Source organism: Protomyctophum parallelum (assembly GCF_964188405.1).
Source record: "Protomyctophum parallelum genome assembly, chromosome: 9".
Lineage (NCBI taxonomy): Eukaryota > Metazoa > Chordata > Actinopteri > Myctophiformes > Myctophidae > Protomyctophum > Protomyctophum parallelum.
The window spans coordinates 1,327,958-1,347,235 of record NC_139706.1 but is presented as its reverse complement, the minus strand read 5'-3'; the positions used below and the strand labels follow the sequence as shown (position 1 = coordinate 1,347,235).

Genomic DNA, 19,278 nt, shown 5'->3' with positions numbered 1-19,278 from the left:
TCAATTCAATGCAATTCATTTAGGGCTTATGGTAGGGGAAATAGCCAATAAGGAGCTTTTGCACAAAATAACACCTGGACCTCTTTGATGGGGACGTAACAACTACAAAGAAAGGTAAGAAAGCCTTTTAGTATGGAATTCTCCTTTAAGGTCTATGATTTTAAAATACGAGAGATAGACAGAAGAGGTCACTAAAGTTTTGTACAAAATTATTTTTCAAAGCTGTTGTTTTTGTTTAAAAATGTATATTAAAAATGTAATGTTTAAAAAAGTGGTTTGAGCTTGATGTGTAACTAAATAGGGGTTCAAGTAGTTCCATGGACATCTACACACATGTAGAGTCTGCTGATGGGCACTAGATGGCGCCTGAACAGCAGGTTTTCGGTGTCCATTACAACAAGTCACACATGTTTTAAACACATCAGCTTTTTTGATTGAAGTATTTATTTTTTATTTAACAGTTTGCAGAATTACAGTACATTTCAAGTACAACTCAATAGAAAAACTGTTAACTGTGTGAGTGGACGAGCCAATAAAGCACTACACTTGCTACACTTGCTCGTAGCTTGTAGATCGGCTGTTTTCTAATATTCAAGAAATTACACAGAAAAATCATTTAATTTGGAATGTTTTTATTTTAATGTTTTGAAATTATATTAATTTAAGAACAAAATGAAGAAAACAAAAAAATATATATAATATTTAAGGGACCCATACAAAATTAATGTGTCCACGCTCCTTGCCTTTTCTATCCTAGGGAAAAAAATTAAGCCTACGGGAAGCCAGGAGGGACAAACACTGCTACTAGCTCATTTGCTAGCTTCGTAGGCTGGCAGCCAGCTAGCCTTTACACCATATAAGTTATAAGTCTATGGTTTACACAACATTTCATTAATAATGGCTGCACATCTGAAAAGGAGAGTTTATGAGGAGTTCTCCAAAACTGTTACGGTGAGTAAATGATGTAGTTTTAATCTCTTTAGTTCACAGAATGTATTTTAGTTAAACGTCTGACAACAATATACTGTCTATTATAGCCCAAACATTTAGATTCTCGTAGAGGGTTTTTTTCGATTCTGGCGAATCTCTCTCAGAATCGAAAAAAACCTCTACGAGAATCTAAATGTTTGGGCTATGTCTATTTAATATAGCCTAAGATTTAGACTAGCAGACGTCAGAATCGAAAAATACCTCTATAGTGTCTAAATCTTAGGCTATGTCTATTACAGTGTGGTTTTCAACCCTTTTCACATCAAGGTCCATTATTTATTCGGCATTTGAGCCACGGACCACCATTTGATATTGACATTGACATTTAGCCCCTCAGACCCAAAACTAAAGAATATTTTGTTAGTATTGTTGGGAGATTTTGTCCACAGTTCCATGATGCTGTGTTGATGTTGGCACCATTAGGAGTGTCAGATAACAGGCAACATAACACATATTTTACAAGTAAATTAATGCAGGACTAATCTTGAACTAATTAAATGGGACATTCTGCACAATGAGTACTTTTGGTACGTTTAAGTACCTATATTTAGCATTTTTGACGCTGATACTTTTGCATACACAGACAGGACTTCTACTTGTAACTAAGTAACAGAGTAATGAGAGTATATAACTACATTGCAGTATTGGTGCATGTTTTCAACTGAGAGTCCCTGGACTGCCTGTTGTGCAATGTCACTGTGGCTGACAAGACCAGTGGTTCCTATAGCCCTGAAACATGACTGTCATGATTATGAAGTACGAGCGTCATGTGAACCATGGCTATGTGGTTCCCAAACTTTTTCATGTCAAGGACCCCCAAATTGACACTAATTGGCCCGCGGACCCCCCCATAAGAGATGCTTTTTACGGCTCTTTAATTTCAAGGACCCCCGGTTTGACATGCATTAGTCTACGGGCCCCCATTTAATGGCATTTCTATCTCTGAGACCCCCAAGTTATAATTGTAAAATAAACGTTAATTTAATGCTGAGAGTGTACACGGGTTCATTTGTTTCCATTTGTACACTGTCTCTCAGAGGTACAGAGTACAGACCCATAAGGGTCCATTTGTTTCCTAACTATCATTTTGCTGGGGACCCCCTGGAACTCCCTCAGGGACCCCCCACTGGACTAGACAGAGAGTGAGAGAAATAGAGAGGACAAGTAGGGTGACCAGTTCCAAACCGTGACATTTATTTGAGGTGGGAGGAGGTGTGTGTGTGGGGGGGGGGACGGGACGGGACGGGACACTGGGTTAGTATTACTTAAAGTTTTCTGAAAAACCTCATGTTTCTACATCAGTGGTTCTCAAACATTTTCATGTCAAGGACCCCCAGAATTATATGTAAATGCCCCCGGACCCCAATCTCAAAATATGTTGTTCCAGGGACCCCCACAGAAGCAAAGATTTGAGTTAAAAACGTTCGCTCTGAATTTGAAAGAATATATATTCAAAGATGTGCTATTTTTCAATAGCTAAAGTATAACATAATGCTTCAAACACCAAAAGGGGTTCCCGCCCTGAATGGGTGCCCTGATGCCATATTCCACCATATCCGGCCACTCTACCCCTGAGCCACTGCAGCCGTACTGTACTGTACAGTGTGTGTGTGGGGGGGGGGGGGGGGGGGGGGTCAGGATTTGGAAGACATTAGAATCTGGTCTCAGTCCTCCTAAAGGGGTTAACCGTGCAGCGCTATAACCTCTTCCTCCACCTCTGATTTCCCCCGCCACACACAGATCCCCCACGGCGAGGAGGCTCCGTCCAAGAAGCTCCGCCTGTCCAAGCCCAGTAAGTCCGCGGCGCTGCACGTGGACCTCTGCAAGGCCGCCACCTCCACGGACGCCCTGCAGTGCCTGCTGCTGTTCGCACGCAAGCCCGTGGAGCCCGAGAGCATCGAGAGCGTGGTGCGCGTGCTACTCGAGCACTACTACAAGGTATGCTGTCGCTTTAAGAACATAACCTATTTACACGCACCTCTGCAGTGGGTGCAGGGCCAATTTGATTGATTGACTTTTGATTGATTGTTTATTTATTTTCGTGTCATGCACACCTTGTGCCCAACCCTCATGGGTTTATAAGACACCATTTCACATTTGCAATTACAGCATGTTTACATTACATAATTTATGCATTTTACAGCATGTTTACATTACATAATTCATTATATTACACCTCAGATGTATACAGAGTACTCTGTCTTCCTTCCCAATAGAGCAGTAAAACAAAAAGTGAACTTCGTTTTCAATTTCATCTAGATCACAGAACATACAATATCTCGCCAATAAGACAATCGTGTGTGTGTGTGTGTGTGTGTGTGATGTAACTGATGTAGCTGTCTCTCTCTCTCTGCCTGTCTTATCAGGAGCCAGACAGCTCTGTGCGTCAGAAGATCGCCGCCCTGCTGGGTCGGCTGTCTAAGACACCGGGCTTCAACCCTGACTGCATCGTCGATGATGTCGTCAACAACACCCTCAGCAATGAGAGTACGTACACACACACACACACAGCAAGGTTATTGCGACTATGAAAACCTGCATCTCCCGTTAGTCACGCCTCCATATATGGTCACACCTTGTGACATCACGCCTCCATATATTGTCACGCCTCGTGACACTATACATGGAGAAGACTGGATCATCACCTAGATCTGCATATATGGAGCCGGACAGACTCACATCTGACCTCAAACCCTTAGATCTCCATATATGGAGCTGACTTGCTCTGACATTCCATAATGTTGGTCTGTCCTCATCAAACCATGTACACTCAAGACACGATCCATATATGGCCAGTTCAGAATTAATTCCATATGTTGATCAGATCTGACCCCCCCCCCCCCCCCCCCAATGCCAAAGCGCCAGCGCTCGCCCATCAGTCTGCCGTCAACAAAGGGCGAGGTCGCTTCTCGCCCTCAGGGCGTCTTACTGGTTATAGTTCAACGAAACTAACAAAATAACGGAACAGAGCCGGGCAGAAAACTGAGCACTCGAGCGCTGTAGTGTCCATGCAGCTCTGGAGAGTGACGAGAGTTTGAAATACATGGTTTTCAACGAGGGTGGCGCAAATATCAGCAATTTTAGGCATGTGTGCAACATGACAACTGTTTTAAAGTATTGTACAGTGACGACTAAGTCTCTGTAATGTTTTTATGGTGTACTTCTACTAAACATCGATCTAAAATAAAGTGATTTAAGATTTTTTTACATAGGAGATAGGACAGACCTGTACGTCTTAAGGATTCGAACCGATATGTGCTAAGAACGTGTGAGGACGTCCTAGCGCATCCTCAATGATACGGGGCGAGATAAGAATATTCAGAATTTTTCCTGTTTATTTTTTTGCCCGTTCGCCTTTCGCTTGCCGTATGCTAACGCTCTGGGCAATTATTAGCTTGCCGTTGACTCCGCGCGGCGGAAATAATGACTCGTATCTCCTAATCCAGGGCGCTCTCTGTGGTGATGAATGGATCGATATGCTGGCGCTTCATTTCTGCTCCTCATCCGTCTCTCCCGCAAAATATGAACGCTTTTTGGATCATATATCGTATAAATTAAAATGATCGCAATGTAAGGTCAACTTTGTAAAGTCAACTTTTTTTAGGAAATTGTTTCCGGGTCATGGCTTTCAGAGTAAAAGCGCTCAGACAACTCCGGCACCCCAGAGCTCCTATTTTGAAGCACTCCCGGCACTGATTGTGTTTTAAAGCTGGGCTGTTGCCCGAGTCCAGTGCATTCTGCCAAATTCTGGTCCAGGACATTGTCACTCTTCGCAATGCTCTTCGCCAGAAGAAGTCTATGTAGAAGTAGAGGAGCCGCCATTGGACTGTCACCATGATGTGAACGGGGTTGTCGTAACTCTGTCTTATAATTATCTCTTAAGCCCCAATCCCCCGCCGGCGGCTGTCCACCTCATGAACAGCTCTCAGCGGGTAAATGGGGCTGGTCATGGTCTCAGGTTCCAACTCCCATATTTTTGATTTTCCCCCTTGGACCCCCCTGGGGTTTAAGATCCTCTATGGCTCTGATGGCGATGACCCCTGGTCCTTTCTGTCACATGTCATCTCCATGGCGATTACCCCTGGTCCTTTCTGTCACCTCCATGGCGATGACCCCTGGTCCTTTCTATCACATGTCATCTCCATGGCGATGACCCCTGGTCCTTTCTATCACATGTCATCTCCATGGCGATGACCCCTGGTCCTTTCTGTCCCCAGAGTCCCACCAGGTCCTGGCCCAGCTCCTGGACACTCTGTTGGCCATCGGCTCCCAGCTCCCAGACAGCCCTGTCATCAGGCAGAGGCTGATTGAGGTGGCCTGTAAGGTAGGGCACGCACGCACGCATGCACGCATGCATGCACGCACACACGCAGTTTTTGGACACAATTTCTTGTGTCACTTGTTCAGCTTGCAATAAAACTGGCCACTGGTCTCTTTATAAAGCCATTCATAAAGGCATCCGTAACTTGACTTGGTCCAAAATGGTCTAAACCTCAGGTGAAATGCTTGGCTACAGTGTGTAGTACCAGCATTCAAATCTGAGGGGGGGGGGGAAGTGTTTCGCTTTTTCTTTGGCCCCTGGTCGTGGAACGACCTACAGTCCAGACTAAAATTGGCTTTGGAAGTTCCTTTGAGAAGTTTCAAAAGGATCATCTTAGATGTACAGTCCAACACCATTTGGCCCTGCTACTAAAAGATTTGCACTTTGGTGATTTGTTGTATTTATTTCATAGGTACTTTGATGTTTTTATTTGCTGTTCCAAAATGTGACATGATGTACGATGTAGTATTGAAATGTAATTTCATTTCTGCCTCGTGGCCAGTTCCCACTTATAAAAGAGACTCTGTCTCAATGTGTTTTACTCGTTAAAGGTTTAATAAAGATCTGAACTACAGCACAACTATAGAGAGAGTAAGACTAGTCCATCGTTATTATTTCTTCACACCGCTGTAAAAATCCACTGTATTTATTTTATTATCTTTTATTCACCTGTATTTATTATTCTGGGTCTCTCTCAGCACCCAGCCAACACAGGGAAGCTGGAAGTACCTTCACTAAAAACACTGGGACTAGTAGTTAACGCTCCACACGTCCCAAACTCTTCTCCCTTCGGGCTCCAAAATTATGCAACTCCCGATCTTCCACTGTAGTCTGAAATCCCATCTTCCATCCATCTTAGCCCATAGCACTTGCCGTAGCACTTTCCCTAGCCCCGACGATCTTACAGGCGTATGCAAAGACAAAACTATGTAATTTAGATATCATTTTATGTAGAGACGTAGCATATTGTATGCATAGTTTAGATATTCCACTGTTAAGTTCTTAGCTTATGTATGATTCATGCTGACTATTTCTATGTATATGATGTATTACCTTGTGTTGTTCTTGCTTACTATAAATCGCTCTGGATTAACCCATTTTGGGCGGGAACCCTTTTTGGTTTTCTAACCCTTCTGGACGGGAACCCCGTAAAAAACTTTGACGCATATACATATTTGAAGTTTTTCAGAAAGCTTAGGTCAGGATTTAGAGGGCTTTTTAGAATCTGCCTAATCGGTCCAAAATGGGTTAAGAGCGTCTGATCAATGCCTACATTGTAATTTATTTGGGGTCTCTCTCTCTCAGCACCTGTCATGTAATTCATGTGGATCTCTCTCTCTCTCAGCACCTGTCATGTAATTCATGTGGATCTCTCTCTCTCTCAGCACCTGTCATGTAATTCATGTGGATCTCTCTCTCTCAGCACCTGTCATGTAATTCATGTGGATCTCTCTCTCTCTCAGCACCTGTCATGTAATTCATGTGGATCTCTCTCTCTCTCAGCACCTGTCATGTAATTCATGTGGATCTCTCTCTCTCTCAGCACCTGTCATGTAATTCATGTGGATCTCTCTCTCTCAGCACCTGTCATGTAATTCATGTGGGTCTCTCTCTCTCTCAGCACCTGTCATGTAATTCATGTGGATCTCTCTCTCTCAGCACCTGTCATGTAATTCATGTGGGTCTCTCTTTCTCAGCACCTGTCATGTAATTCATGTGGGTCTCTCTTTCTCAGCACCTGTCATGTAATTCATGTGGATCTCTCTTTCTCAGCACCTGTCATGTAATTCATGTGGGTCTCTCTTTCTCAGCACCTGTCATGTAATTCATGTGGATCTCTCTTTCTCAGCACCTGTCATGTAATTCATGTGGATCTCTCTTTCTCAGCACCTGTCATGTAATTCATGTGGATCTCTCTCTCTCTCAGCACCTGTCATGTAATTCATGTGGATCTCTCTCTCTCTCAGCACCTGTCATGTAATTCATGTGGGTCTCTCTTTCTCAGCACCTGTCATGTAATTCATGTGGGTCTCTCTTTCTCAGCACCTGTCATGTAATTCATGTGGATCTCTCTCTCTCAGCACCTGTCGGACACCTACTTTGGGGTGAGGAACAAGTGCCTGCAGCTCCTGGGCTTCCTGGGCACCGTGGACAGACCGCTGACCAAAGACAGCGAGGGACCCCCTGGTGAGTTAGTTACATCACTGAGGGAACACCTGGAGAGTTAGTTACATCACTGAGGGACCCCCTGGTGAGTTAGTTACATCACTGAGGGACCCCCTGGTGAGTTAGTTACCTGGTGAGTTAGTTACATCACTGAGAGACCACCGTGCACGTGAGTTAGTTAGCCCATTTAATACCTGGAACCCATCTGTGTCACCTTTTAGCTTTTAACCATTATTTTATACATTTGCTGTTGAAAAATACCAGAATGTAATTATATTCTTTCACAGCAAACGTTTTTTAACTCATATCTTTGCTTCTGGGGGGGTCCCTGGAACAACATAATTTCAGATGCGGGTCCGTGACCAAATACACATAATTCTGGGGGTAATTGACATGAAAAGGTTTGAGAACCATTGATATGTCTTTCAGGAAAATGCAATGTGACATAGCTCTGTTTACAAAATGCTTCCAACTGTATATACTTTCCATTTTTTCAACTGTTATATATATATATTTTGACACTTGCTTTGACAATGTCAATAAAGCTCATTTGATTAGATTTAATTGCACGCACACTCCCAGTAGGCCAAGGAAGAAAGTCTGCCCTTTTTCCGTTTTTCTTGAACCGTGGGTTTGTACAATGTGTTCTGTCAGACATGGTGAGAGATGTCCAGAGTGTCATCAGCGACTACTTTAGAGACCAGGATCCCAGAGTCCGCACAGCAGCCATCAAAGCCATGGTAACATGCACGCACGACACACACACACACACACACACGCACGCACGCACGCACGCACGCACGCACGCACGCACGCACGCACGCACGCACGCACGCACGCAATACGCATCTGCACTAGTCAAGAGATCTCTCCAAAGTCTTAACTACCAGGCTTCCTTTCACACTCAAATAATATTTACATCGATCAGCTGCTCAGAATGCACCACGCGCTGCTGAATGTAATGTACGTGTTGGTGTGCTGGTGTCGTGACTCATGTGCACTGCTGCGCAGACAGTAAATAGCAGATCTGCAAGCTCACAGCGTGTCACGAATGCTACCCGCTGTGAGCTTGTATATCTCCCATTTGCTGCACAAAACACCATGCGCAACTATAAGTCTGTTGTGCTCGATTCTATTTTCCCCTGCTATTCTGACTTAAAAGTAGCACAAATTGAATTTACCACTGAAGTTTCGCCATATGGATCATGGCAGCGTCCAAAAGATGAAACTACAGGAATAATGGAAGTCTAAATCGAAAGCTGATTACTGTTGATTTCTGTTGTTGTTCTCAGCTCCAGGTGCACGAGAGAGGAATGAAGATCAGTCAGATCGTCTATGAGCAGGTAACTGTAGTCTTTCACATACACACTGCTCTATACTTGTAGTTCACTCCTTCACATACACACTGCTCTAACTGTAGTTCACTCCTTCACATACACACTGCTCTATACTTGTAGTTCACTCCTTCACATACACACTGCTCTAACTGTAGTTCACTCCTTCACATACACACTGCTCTATACTTTCTTACATACTTTACATACTTACATACTTTATCCTTTATTTACCCAGGGTAGTAGCTGAGCACAAAGTGCTCATTTTCAGCAAGGCCCTGCACATAAAGACACACAGACAGACAGACACACACATTAAAACCTGGGAGCTGACCAGTACAACCTCAGTCTTATACTGTTGGCCACTCAGCAGCTCCACTGGAGCAGTTGGGGGTTCCTCAGTGGCTTGCTCAAGGGCACTTCAGCGGTGTTGGGCGAGTTATGACCAATCACTTCCCGACCCAGATTTATTCCTGCCCTGAATTTCTGATTCAGCTGCCCTATACCGAGCTAGTAGCTACCAGCTGAGCTAAAGTTTGAACAAGGTTTTTAAATGAGAATGGTAACAAATTAATATAATGTGCGTGTGTCCGTGCAGGCCTGCAGGCTACTGAAGGACGACTATGAACAGGTGCGTTCCGCAGCAGTACAGATGGTGTGGGTGCTCAGCCAACTCTACCCAGAAAGGTAAGTCGACTAGTGACATCTGAGCAGTTTTATTTGTAACGACTAATGCCCTAAACCATAAGAAAACGGTGCAAAAGAAACATTATAAAAGGATATTTGCATTAATTTGGAATACAACTAAAGATGGATTGTAACCACTACAAGACAATAAAGAAATATAGAACATTAAAAGAAAACCGGAAGTATAAAGGTTCCACAGGTTCATAAAACAGAGGTTGTTTTGACAGACACAACATCTCTTAATGAAAACCACATTTCTGTTTCCTGGACGACATCGTCCCATGTTGTCCCGCCTCTGCCGTGTGCTGATTGGTGCCTCGTTGTTATGCCCTGTCCAATCAGCATCGTACCCATCCCGTCGTCCAATGAGGAGATCCGTATGGTGGACGACTCTTTTGCGAAGATCAGTCACATGGTCAGCGACGGCTCCTGGATGGTCCGAGTGCAGGCGGCCAAGACTCTGGTGAGGAGACCAAACACACACACACACACACACACACACACACACACACACGCATACACATGCACACGCACGCACACACACACACAAGTGCTGCACGATTCTTGCTCAAACATGAAGGTGAATCTCCACAAGAATTGAGATCACGATTCACGATTTCCATTAAAATATTTATTCAAAAAACAAACAAAAACATTATTTTAACTAAAATGGATTGGACAGTGCTGCGTGATTCTTCACATAATTAGATTGCATACAGTAGGTGAATCTAGATGTCTTTTTTTGATTAATTAAAGCACACGCACGCACGCACATACAGTGTACACACACACACACACACACACACACACACACACACACACACACACACACACACACACACACACACACACACACACACACACACACACACTCATTACTGGACTGGTACAGCTATAGACAAATCCATGGAGGGGTGTCCATTAAGTGCAGCTTGACACCTCAGCATTGATTGCCTACACCTGGCCTACAGGCCACCGCTCCACAGATTCGTCTATACTTGATTAAAAAAAAAAGAAGGTTAAACCAAGGGGGGTGTGTGTGTGTGTGTTTGTGTGTGTGTGTGTGTGTGTGTGTGCGCAGGGCTCCATGACGCAAGTTAGTCCTCATTTCCTGGAGCAGACCCTGGACAAGAAGCTGATGTCTGACCTCAGAGTGAGTACACACACACACACACACACACACACACACACACACACACACACACACACACACACACGTGATAACGTATGATAGCAGCATCACCTCTCAAACACTAGCCATGTGTTGTATGGAGAATAATTATGTTGCTACCTTCAGGAAGGAGACATGGTGTCCCAGCAACAATAAGGTCAGACTGAAGAGGACTTTTGTCCATCAGTCGACTTTGAGGCTTAATCAGGAGTTTGGCGTGCAGGATTAGACTCAGCTGTGGACAATTCATGTTTTTATGTATGTAATTATTTTGTTTTGTCAAATGTGATATTTACATACAAGGCCGCTGGGCACAAGACACATTTCAGTGTGACCATCTCAGAATAAAGTATCGTAGCGTAGCGTAACATAGCGTAGCGTACACGTCAATAACATCAACGGTAGTGCTGGAATTTGCGATTTAATTACGTCAATAACGTTAACGGGAGTCTATGGGTTAAACGTCTCCACCCGGACCGTTCATTGGTTGTTTATGAATCACGTGACTCTCCACAGAGGAAGCGCACGGCCCACGAGCGAGCCAAGGAGCTGTACACGTCGGGAGAGTTCTCGTCGGGCAGGAAGTGGGCCGACGACGCGCCCAAGGAGAGGGTGGACACCAACAACGTTAACCTGATGGCCTCGGGGGCCTGCGGAGCCTTCGTCCACGGCCTGGAGGACGAGATGTACGGTACGATATGTTCTGTCTAAAGGCCTGTTCATAGTCCAGTTTAAGATGTACGGTATGATATGTTCTGTCTAAAGGCCTGTTTATAGTCCAGTTTTAGATGTGCGGTACGATATGTTCCGTCTAAAGGCCTGTTTATAGTCCAGTTTTAGATGTACGGTATGATATGTTCTGTCTAAAGGCCTGTTTATAGTCCAGTTTTAGATGTACGGTACGATATGTTCTGTCTAAAGGCCTGTTTATAGTCCAGTTTTAGATGTACGGTATGATATGTTCTGTCTAAAGGCCTGTTTATAGTCCAGTTTTAGATGTACGGTACGATATGTTCTGTCTAAAGGCCTGTTTATAGTCCAGTTTTAGATGTACGGTACGATATGTTCTGTCTAAAGGCCTGTTTATAGTCCAGTTTTAGATGTACGGTATGATATGTTTTGTCTAAAGGCCTGTTTATAGTCCAGTTTTAGATGTACGGTACGATATGTTCTGTCTAAAGGCCTGTTTATAGTCCAGTTTTAGATGTACGGTACGATATGTTCTGTCTAAAGGCCTGTTCATAGTCCAGTTTTAGATGTACGGTACGATATGTTTTGTCTAAAGGCCTGTTTATAGTCCAGTTTTAGATGTACGGTACGATATGTTCTGTCTAAAGGCCTGTTTATAGTCCAGTTTTAGATGTACGGTACGATATGTTCCGTCTAAAGGCCTGTTTATAGTCCAGTTTTAGATGTACGGTACGATATGTTCCGTCTAAAGGCCTGTTTATAGTCCAGTTTTAGATGTACGGTACGATATGTTCTGTCTAAAGGCCTGTTCATAGTCCAGTTTTAGATGTACGGTATGATATGTTCTGTCTAAAGGCCTGTTCATAGTCCAGTTTTAGATGTACGGTATGATATGTTCTGTCTAAAGGCCTGTTTATAGTCCAGTTTTAGATGTACGGTACGATATGTTCCGTCTAAAGGCCTGTTTATAGTCCAGTTTTAGGTGTATGGTGAGATATGTGTTTGTCTAAAGGCCTGTTGATAGTCCAGTTTTAGGTGTATGGTGAGATATGTGTTTTGTCTAAAGGCCTGTTCATATAGTCAGGGAATATTATCGGAATAATGGGAATACATTTCTTACCAAGAATCTTCTTCACCAATGCGTTTGTAAGGGTGTCTACTAACATATCCTAGCCTGATTATCAGACTGTAGCTTTCTTGAAGCTTCAGTCTGACATTGTCTCTTGTCTGAGCGATTTCAAGAGGGAGGGGATTAGAATTTCCCCTCGACCAATAGCCATTTTTGTTGTTTTTCCCTCCTTCCTCTGTGTGTTGCGCTGTGTGATGACGCTGAAAACGGGTCTTGGCGCTGATTGGTTGTTCGTTAGACCCACCCCCACCATACCGATTCTCATTGGATAATAAATTTTTTGTACCGAAGAAATTATAGGTTCACAGTGAGTGACAGTGCAACACCAGACCAAGAGACGCAGTCAACTCAGAGAGAGGGGGCGGGGTCTTTGGGCTGGATCCAGGCTAAACATATCCCGCATTGGTTTCTATTCAACCACCCTAGGGGAATCTTTGTTGTTTTTTCTCGTAGAGGTTCGTATCGCGGCCGTAGAAGCCCTGTGCCTGCTGACTGTTAACTTGTGTTGCCCTCTATTGTAAACTTTACGACAGTTCTATATAGTTTCCTTACGGCAACACACACTAGGATATATACGCATGCGCAGTGGGCGCAGGTATTCAGATGTGAAATGTGGAGGGAGCAGTATACGGAAAATAAAGTGATCTACAAATGTATAAACGTCGTGTTTATTAACCCATTCTGACCTGAGATCAGATTCTGAAAATGTCTTCTACATCCTGACAGTTTTCATTCTGACCTGAGATCAGATTCTAAAAATGTCTTCTATGTCAGTCGCTCTTCGATTTTTCAAAAATAGCAGACCTACAAGCTCGTAGCGCGCCACTCGGTGGCGCGCTATGAGCTTGTAGATCTGCTATTTTCCAATAGCTAAAGCGCGACATGACGCTAACACCAAAATGGGTGATCAACATGCTGACTTCATGTGTTTGTTGTGTAGAGGTCCGCATCGCGGCCGTAGATGCCCTGTGCCTGCTGGCGTGCTCGTCGGACGGCTTCGCCGAGAAATGCCTGGACTTCCTGGTGGACATGTTCAACGACGAGATCGAGGAGGTCCGTCTGCAGTCCATCCACGCTCTGAGGGAGATCTCCACACACATCACTCTACGAGAAGACCAACTGGACACTGTCCTGGCTGTGTTGGAGGTAAGACCACACACACACACACACACACACACACACACACACTGAGGGACATCTCCACACACATCACTCTACGAGAAGACCAACTGGACACTGTCCTGGCTGTGTTGGAGGTAAGACCACACACACACACTGAGGGACATCTCCACACACATCACTCTACGAGAAGACCAACTGGACACTGTCCTGGCTGTGTTGGAGGTAAGACCACACACACACACTGAGGGACATCTCCACACACATCACTCTACGAGAAGACCAACTGGACACTGTCCTGGCTGTGTTGGAGGTAAGACCACACACAAAGGAAATAGAGCATGCACCTCCACTCTAGCCCAGGTGCTAGACAAAAGGCAGTACAAGAGGAAAAATAGAGTCTGCAACACTGGTATGAAAAACTCAGCTCCACTGGTTTATTTGACTCAACGTTTCGATCCCTTAGGATCTTCTTCAGGAATAGTGTGACAGGGAATGGGTGTGCACCTATATACATATATGGGTGGTGACCAATGCCACCTAAGCCCAAACCAATAATAATAATAAACATGACGGGTTTAAATATACACAAATACAAAAATACAACGGGTACAGAATGTGTACACAATATGCAATATTTAAGCACAATAATACACATTGATTTCAGGATAGGACACAAAAAGATTGTCATGGATAACAAAAATCTAATTTGAAATTCCAGATGACTCATTTATTAATTGTTTGGTGTTGAAAATAAAAAAGATAAAGTCCCAAAGCTCCTAGTGAGGAAGCTGAGACCATTACTTTAATTATCACCAATTGTGTCCGATGCTGAGAACAAATGAGGATGAGGACTAGTAGTTCTTCAGGAGGGGCACTCCATCAGAGTACATCATCCGACAACCTACAGATAAGGAAGAGAACATGTGAGATACAAATAGTACAACAGGTGAGTGCCTAAACATAATAAAGTGTGGGGCATGCACACTGTACTACTGCAAGAGTTTAAATCAAGTTAAAAACCCTCAAGGAAAAAGGGGGATAAATTCACCACAAATGTACTCAAAGGTATACTGGATTGAGAGACTCATAATAAATGTACAATTATAGGAATGGTCTGATGTCGAAAGACTCATTCAAGCCCTTATTAACAGTATTGAGGGTTGACATCCAAAAAGTTTCACGCTGAAGGAGTAGAACATCAATGTCTCCACCCCTAGGTGGCAGTTGGACCCTTTCAATACCAATATACCTCAAGGAGGAAATACAATGTTGGGCTTGGTGGAAATGTAGGGCTACAGGATTTTTGAAATTTCTGTTTCTTATGTCACTCCTATGTTCTGAAATTCTGGTTTTAAGGGGTCTTAGAGTTTTGCCTATGTAGGCAAGCCCACACACACACTTAAGCATATAGACCACATTATTTGTCGTACAGCTGATAATGCCCTTGACTTTGAGAACACACACACACACACACACACACACACACACACACACACACACAGGCTCATGGAGGCCCTCCATGAGCTCCTGTGTTAATAACATGTGTCTGTAATCTCCAGGACTCGTCCCGGGACATCAGGGAGGCCCTCCATGAGCTCCTGTGCTACACCAACGTCTCCACTAAAGAGTGCATCCAGCTGGCCCTGCTGGAGCTGCTCAAGAACCTCACCAAGTACCCCACCGACCGCAACTCGGTCTGGAAGTAAGTACCCCACCGACAGCAACTCTGTCTGGAAGTGAGTGTGTGTTGTTGACACATGTCTGTGTGTGTGAAGGCAGCCAATCAGGACCAGGTTGCTAGTGTTTAGACCAGGGGGGCAGTCAGACAGATATTTTGTGAAGCCACTAAGGAAATCGGGACTTCCTGAAAGTTCATATGATGGCCTGTTGTGGCGCTGTCATTGGGCCCAAAAAACCCCCATATCTCCATAGAGGTCCATGTATTTGGGCCCAACTTCACCTAGACTGTATTACCTTAACCCATTCTGACCTGAGATCAGATTCATACGAGGTTTCCGCCGGACACACACTGGTCTGATGAACCCATTCTAACCTGAGATCAGATTCTAAAAATGTCAGTCGCTCTTCGATTTTTCAAAAATAGCAGACCTACAAGCTCGTATCGCGCCACTCGGTGGCGCGATATGAGCTTGTAGACACCAAAATGGGTGCCCGGTCACAATGGGTTAATAATAAACATGGTCATGAATACTTTCTGCTTCCAGTCACTAGTTTAAAGTCTAATTTCTCATGTCATAATATTATTTTTGGAAAATTATGGTCCCATTTATTTAAAAAAAATGACCATAAAGTCACGTATGTTCTGAGGGGCGTGGATACCGTTACAGTCTATGATCGGGAGCCACCCCCCGTTCGAGTCAAAATAAAAACCAACGAAGAAGAAGGGGGGAAGTCCCGCCTCGTTGTCTGGGCCAGCCAATGGCCAGCTGGGCCCAAACGGATCTAGAAAGATGGTGATTTACAATTCAAGGACTGACTGGCTTCATCTTACGTCCATATCAGACCCGGGGAACGCTTTGTCCATATTGTTTTTTACAGTCTATGGTTTAGAGTCGTCTTTAAGGTCGTCAGTAGTCGTGCGTGCACCTGGCAAAAATGTGAGTATCTTCTCCACCAATGTGATTGTTCTCCAGGTGCCTGAAGTTTGTGGGAGAGCGTCACCCCACCCTGGTCCTGCCTCTGGTCCCAGAGCTGCTCAGTACGCACCCCTACTTCGATACGCCCGAGCCTGACATGGACGACCCAGCCTGTATCCTACACACTAACTAAAACGCTTATTTTTGACGGGCCCTAGCCCCTCCAATGCATGCATGGCTTTTGAAGATTACGTCATATGGCAGCCAAGTCTATGGGATTTTATTTATAATGATTGTTTAGAGCACTTCTGATTTAAATCGTTCGGCAGCCAAGTCTATAGACATAGGGCTCCATTTTCGTCACCGATAATCCCTAAACCTCTTTGCCTTTTTGGAAAACATTTTTGAATAGTTCAACTAGCCAATCTACATTGACACGTTGTGAGCTTGTAGACTGGCCATTTTAACTATTCAAAAATGTTTTGCAAAATATTTAATAAAGGCAAAGAAGTTTAGGGATAAGGGGTTTAGCGGTGACGAAAATGGAGCCCATAGGGCCCTATTTTCGTCCATGCTTTTTTATTATTTTGAAGAAAAAAAATTGAGTAGTTCAAATAGCCGATCTACAAGCTCACAACATGTCAATTTCGATCGGCTTGTAAATCAGCGGTTCCCAAACCTTTTTGGCCATGCAACCCCTGTTACCTCCTGACCTAGCTGACACCCCCCCCCCCCCCACACACACACACACACACACATGGAAATATAAATCGCATAAGCTATATAGATACATACATTTCCTATTTATCCACATATATGAACCAACGGCAGCATAGGCTATATGCTGCATGTACTGTACTTGCCATATATTGCCATGATATGTTAATATATTTTAAATCAAACCACCTTTTAGCCTTTTCATGTCTCCCCCTAGAGGGCGCCCGTGCACCACAAGGGGTGCACAACACGCACCACAGTTTGGGAACCACTGGGCTAGTTGAACAATTTTAAAATGTTTTCAAAATATAGTAAAGACCAAAAAAATAAGGCAAAGAAGTTCATGGATAAGGAGTATAGCATGGCGATTATAGGGCCCTTAGTCTATTTTCAAGTCTCTGGTTTACCCGAAGACCCCTCGTAGGGAGTCGCACCTTTTGATGACCGGTGGTATTGCATTGCATATTCCATATTCTGGTGGCATAGCGGTAAAGGGGCGGCTGTGGCTCAGGAGGTAGAGCAGGACGTCCAATGATCCGTGGGTCGGCGGTTCGAGTCCCGGCTCCTCCTCCTGTCCACATGTCAAAGTGTCCAGACGGTGTGAGCTTTGCCACCGTCGGTGTGTGAATTGTGAGGACGCTGCATGGCGTCGACTGTTCGCCGCTTCACCTCCCAATGTATGAATGAATGAACCATTGTAAAGGCAAGGCAAGGCAATTCTATTCATATAGCACCTTTCATACACAAGGCAATTCAAAGTGTACAGAGTAAAGTACAGAATAAAAACAAATGCAGAGTGCAACAGTGCACTTTAAAATGAATACAGATTATAATAGATACAATTAAAATAAGATATAGGAGCATATAAATTACAACAAATACCACCTTTAATAGAAACAGAAAATAGAAACAGAAAACACAGCTAATTTAAAGTCCAGGCAAGCGCTCTGAGCAAGCGCTATAAAAATGCAATCCAATATTATTAATATTAGGAATTCATCCCCATGTTTGTGCCCAATCTGGGTGGGCAATGAGATGAGTGGAGGAGCTCCGTTATGTGGAACCTTCCTTGACCCGTGCCCTGTGGGATCCCAGACATTGCGGTGTTGGTGCTGGTGTTCAACGCAGCCAAGTCCTGTCCCACCATGCCCGCCCTGTTCTCTGACCACACCTTCAGACACTACGCCTACCTCCGAGACAGCCTGAGTCACCTGGTACCCCCCCTGAGGGTGAGGACACACACACACACACACACACACACACACACACACACACACCGTCTCACCTGGTACCCCCACTAAGGGTGAGGACACACACACACACCGTCTCACCTGGTACCCCCACTGAGGGTGAGGACACACACACACACACACACACACACACACACACACACACACACACACACACACACACATACCGTCTCACCTGGTACCCCCTCTGAGGGTGATAAAGGGCCATGAATGCTTAATCCATTTAGGCCGGGGTGCATACTTAGTTTAGACTAGTCATTGGTTAGACATGGGTTAAGGTTATAGGTTTAGGTGTGCTGCCCCGTGGGAGGTTAGGGTTAGACTAGTCATTGGTTAGACATGGGTTAAGGTTATAGGTTTAGGTGTGATGCCCCGTGGGATGTTAGGTTTAGGGTGAGGGTTTGAGACAGGTTGTAGTTGCGAACGCAGTGAGCCACTTACTATGACAGCAGGGGCTGAGTGTCTGTGTGTGTGTGTGTCACGCTGTTATGTCACGCTGTTACACCACCGGCCCGCCACCAGAGGGCGCAGCTGTGGCACGCACGCACGCACACACACACACACACACACACACACACACACACACAGGGCGCAGCTGTAGCACACACACACACAACCACACACACACGAGCTGCGTTCGCTTCACGCGTTTGCGCGTCTTACTTGTTGTAGGACTAATGACTGGTCTAACCAGTGACAAGTCTAAACCAAAAACCGTCTAAACTAAGTACTGCACCCTTTAGGCCTGACCTCAACATTTAAAAAAGATATTCTAAATCCTTCAGTTTTCTGAAATAAATATTTTCACGATTTTTTTCAAAAATAGCAGACCTACAAGCTCGTAGCGCGCCACTCGGTGGCGCGCTATGAGCTTGTAGATCTGCTATTTTTCAATAGCTAAATTATAACATGATGTTTAAAACACCAAAAGGGGTTTTTGATTTGATTGATTGAAATATTTATTAACAGTTTGTAGAATTTACAGTACATTTTAAGCACAAACTCAATACAAATACTGTTAACTGTGAGTGGACGACCCAATTAAGCATTACACTTGTTTACAACAGGGTCCACATTGTTCAATTCATCAAAACATTTAGAGAC

At 44.3% G+C, this 19,278-nt stretch overlaps 1 protein-coding gene across 2 annotated transcripts in view; it reads left to right on the top strand.

The window, feature by feature from the left end:
* The first annotated feature begins 811 nt into the window (after nt 1-811).
* Nucleotides 812-19,278, top strand: part of ints4 (integrator complex subunit 4) — a 41,279-nt gene continuing 22,812 nt past the window's right edge. For both annotated transcript variants that reach the window (XR_014569796.1, XM_083774080.1), the window contains exons 1-15: nt 812-951; nt 2,731-2,928; nt 3,357-3,477; nt 5,208-5,314; nt 7,393-7,498; nt 8,132-8,217; nt 8,770-8,820; nt 9,410-9,498; nt 9,841-9,961; nt 10,580-10,651; nt 11,186-11,360; nt 13,429-13,634; nt 15,170-15,312; nt 16,265-16,380; nt 18,020-18,153. Coding sequence is in view for 1 of the 2 variants with exons in the window: in XM_083774080.1 (XP_083630206.1) it covers nt 898-951; nt 2,731-2,928; nt 3,357-3,477; nt 5,208-5,314; nt 7,393-7,498; nt 8,132-8,217; nt 8,770-8,820; nt 9,410-9,498; nt 9,841-9,961; nt 10,580-10,651; nt 11,186-11,360; nt 13,429-13,634; nt 15,170-15,312; nt 16,265-16,380; nt 18,020-18,153 (1,779 nt within the window). In the remaining variant the exon portion in view is untranslated. The remainder of the gene's footprint in view (nt 952-2,730; nt 2,929-3,356; nt 3,478-5,207; nt 5,315-7,392; nt 7,499-8,131; nt 8,218-8,769; nt 8,821-9,409; nt 9,499-9,840; nt 9,962-10,579; nt 10,652-11,185; nt 11,361-13,428; nt 13,635-15,169; nt 15,313-16,264; nt 16,381-18,019; nt 18,154-19,278) is intronic.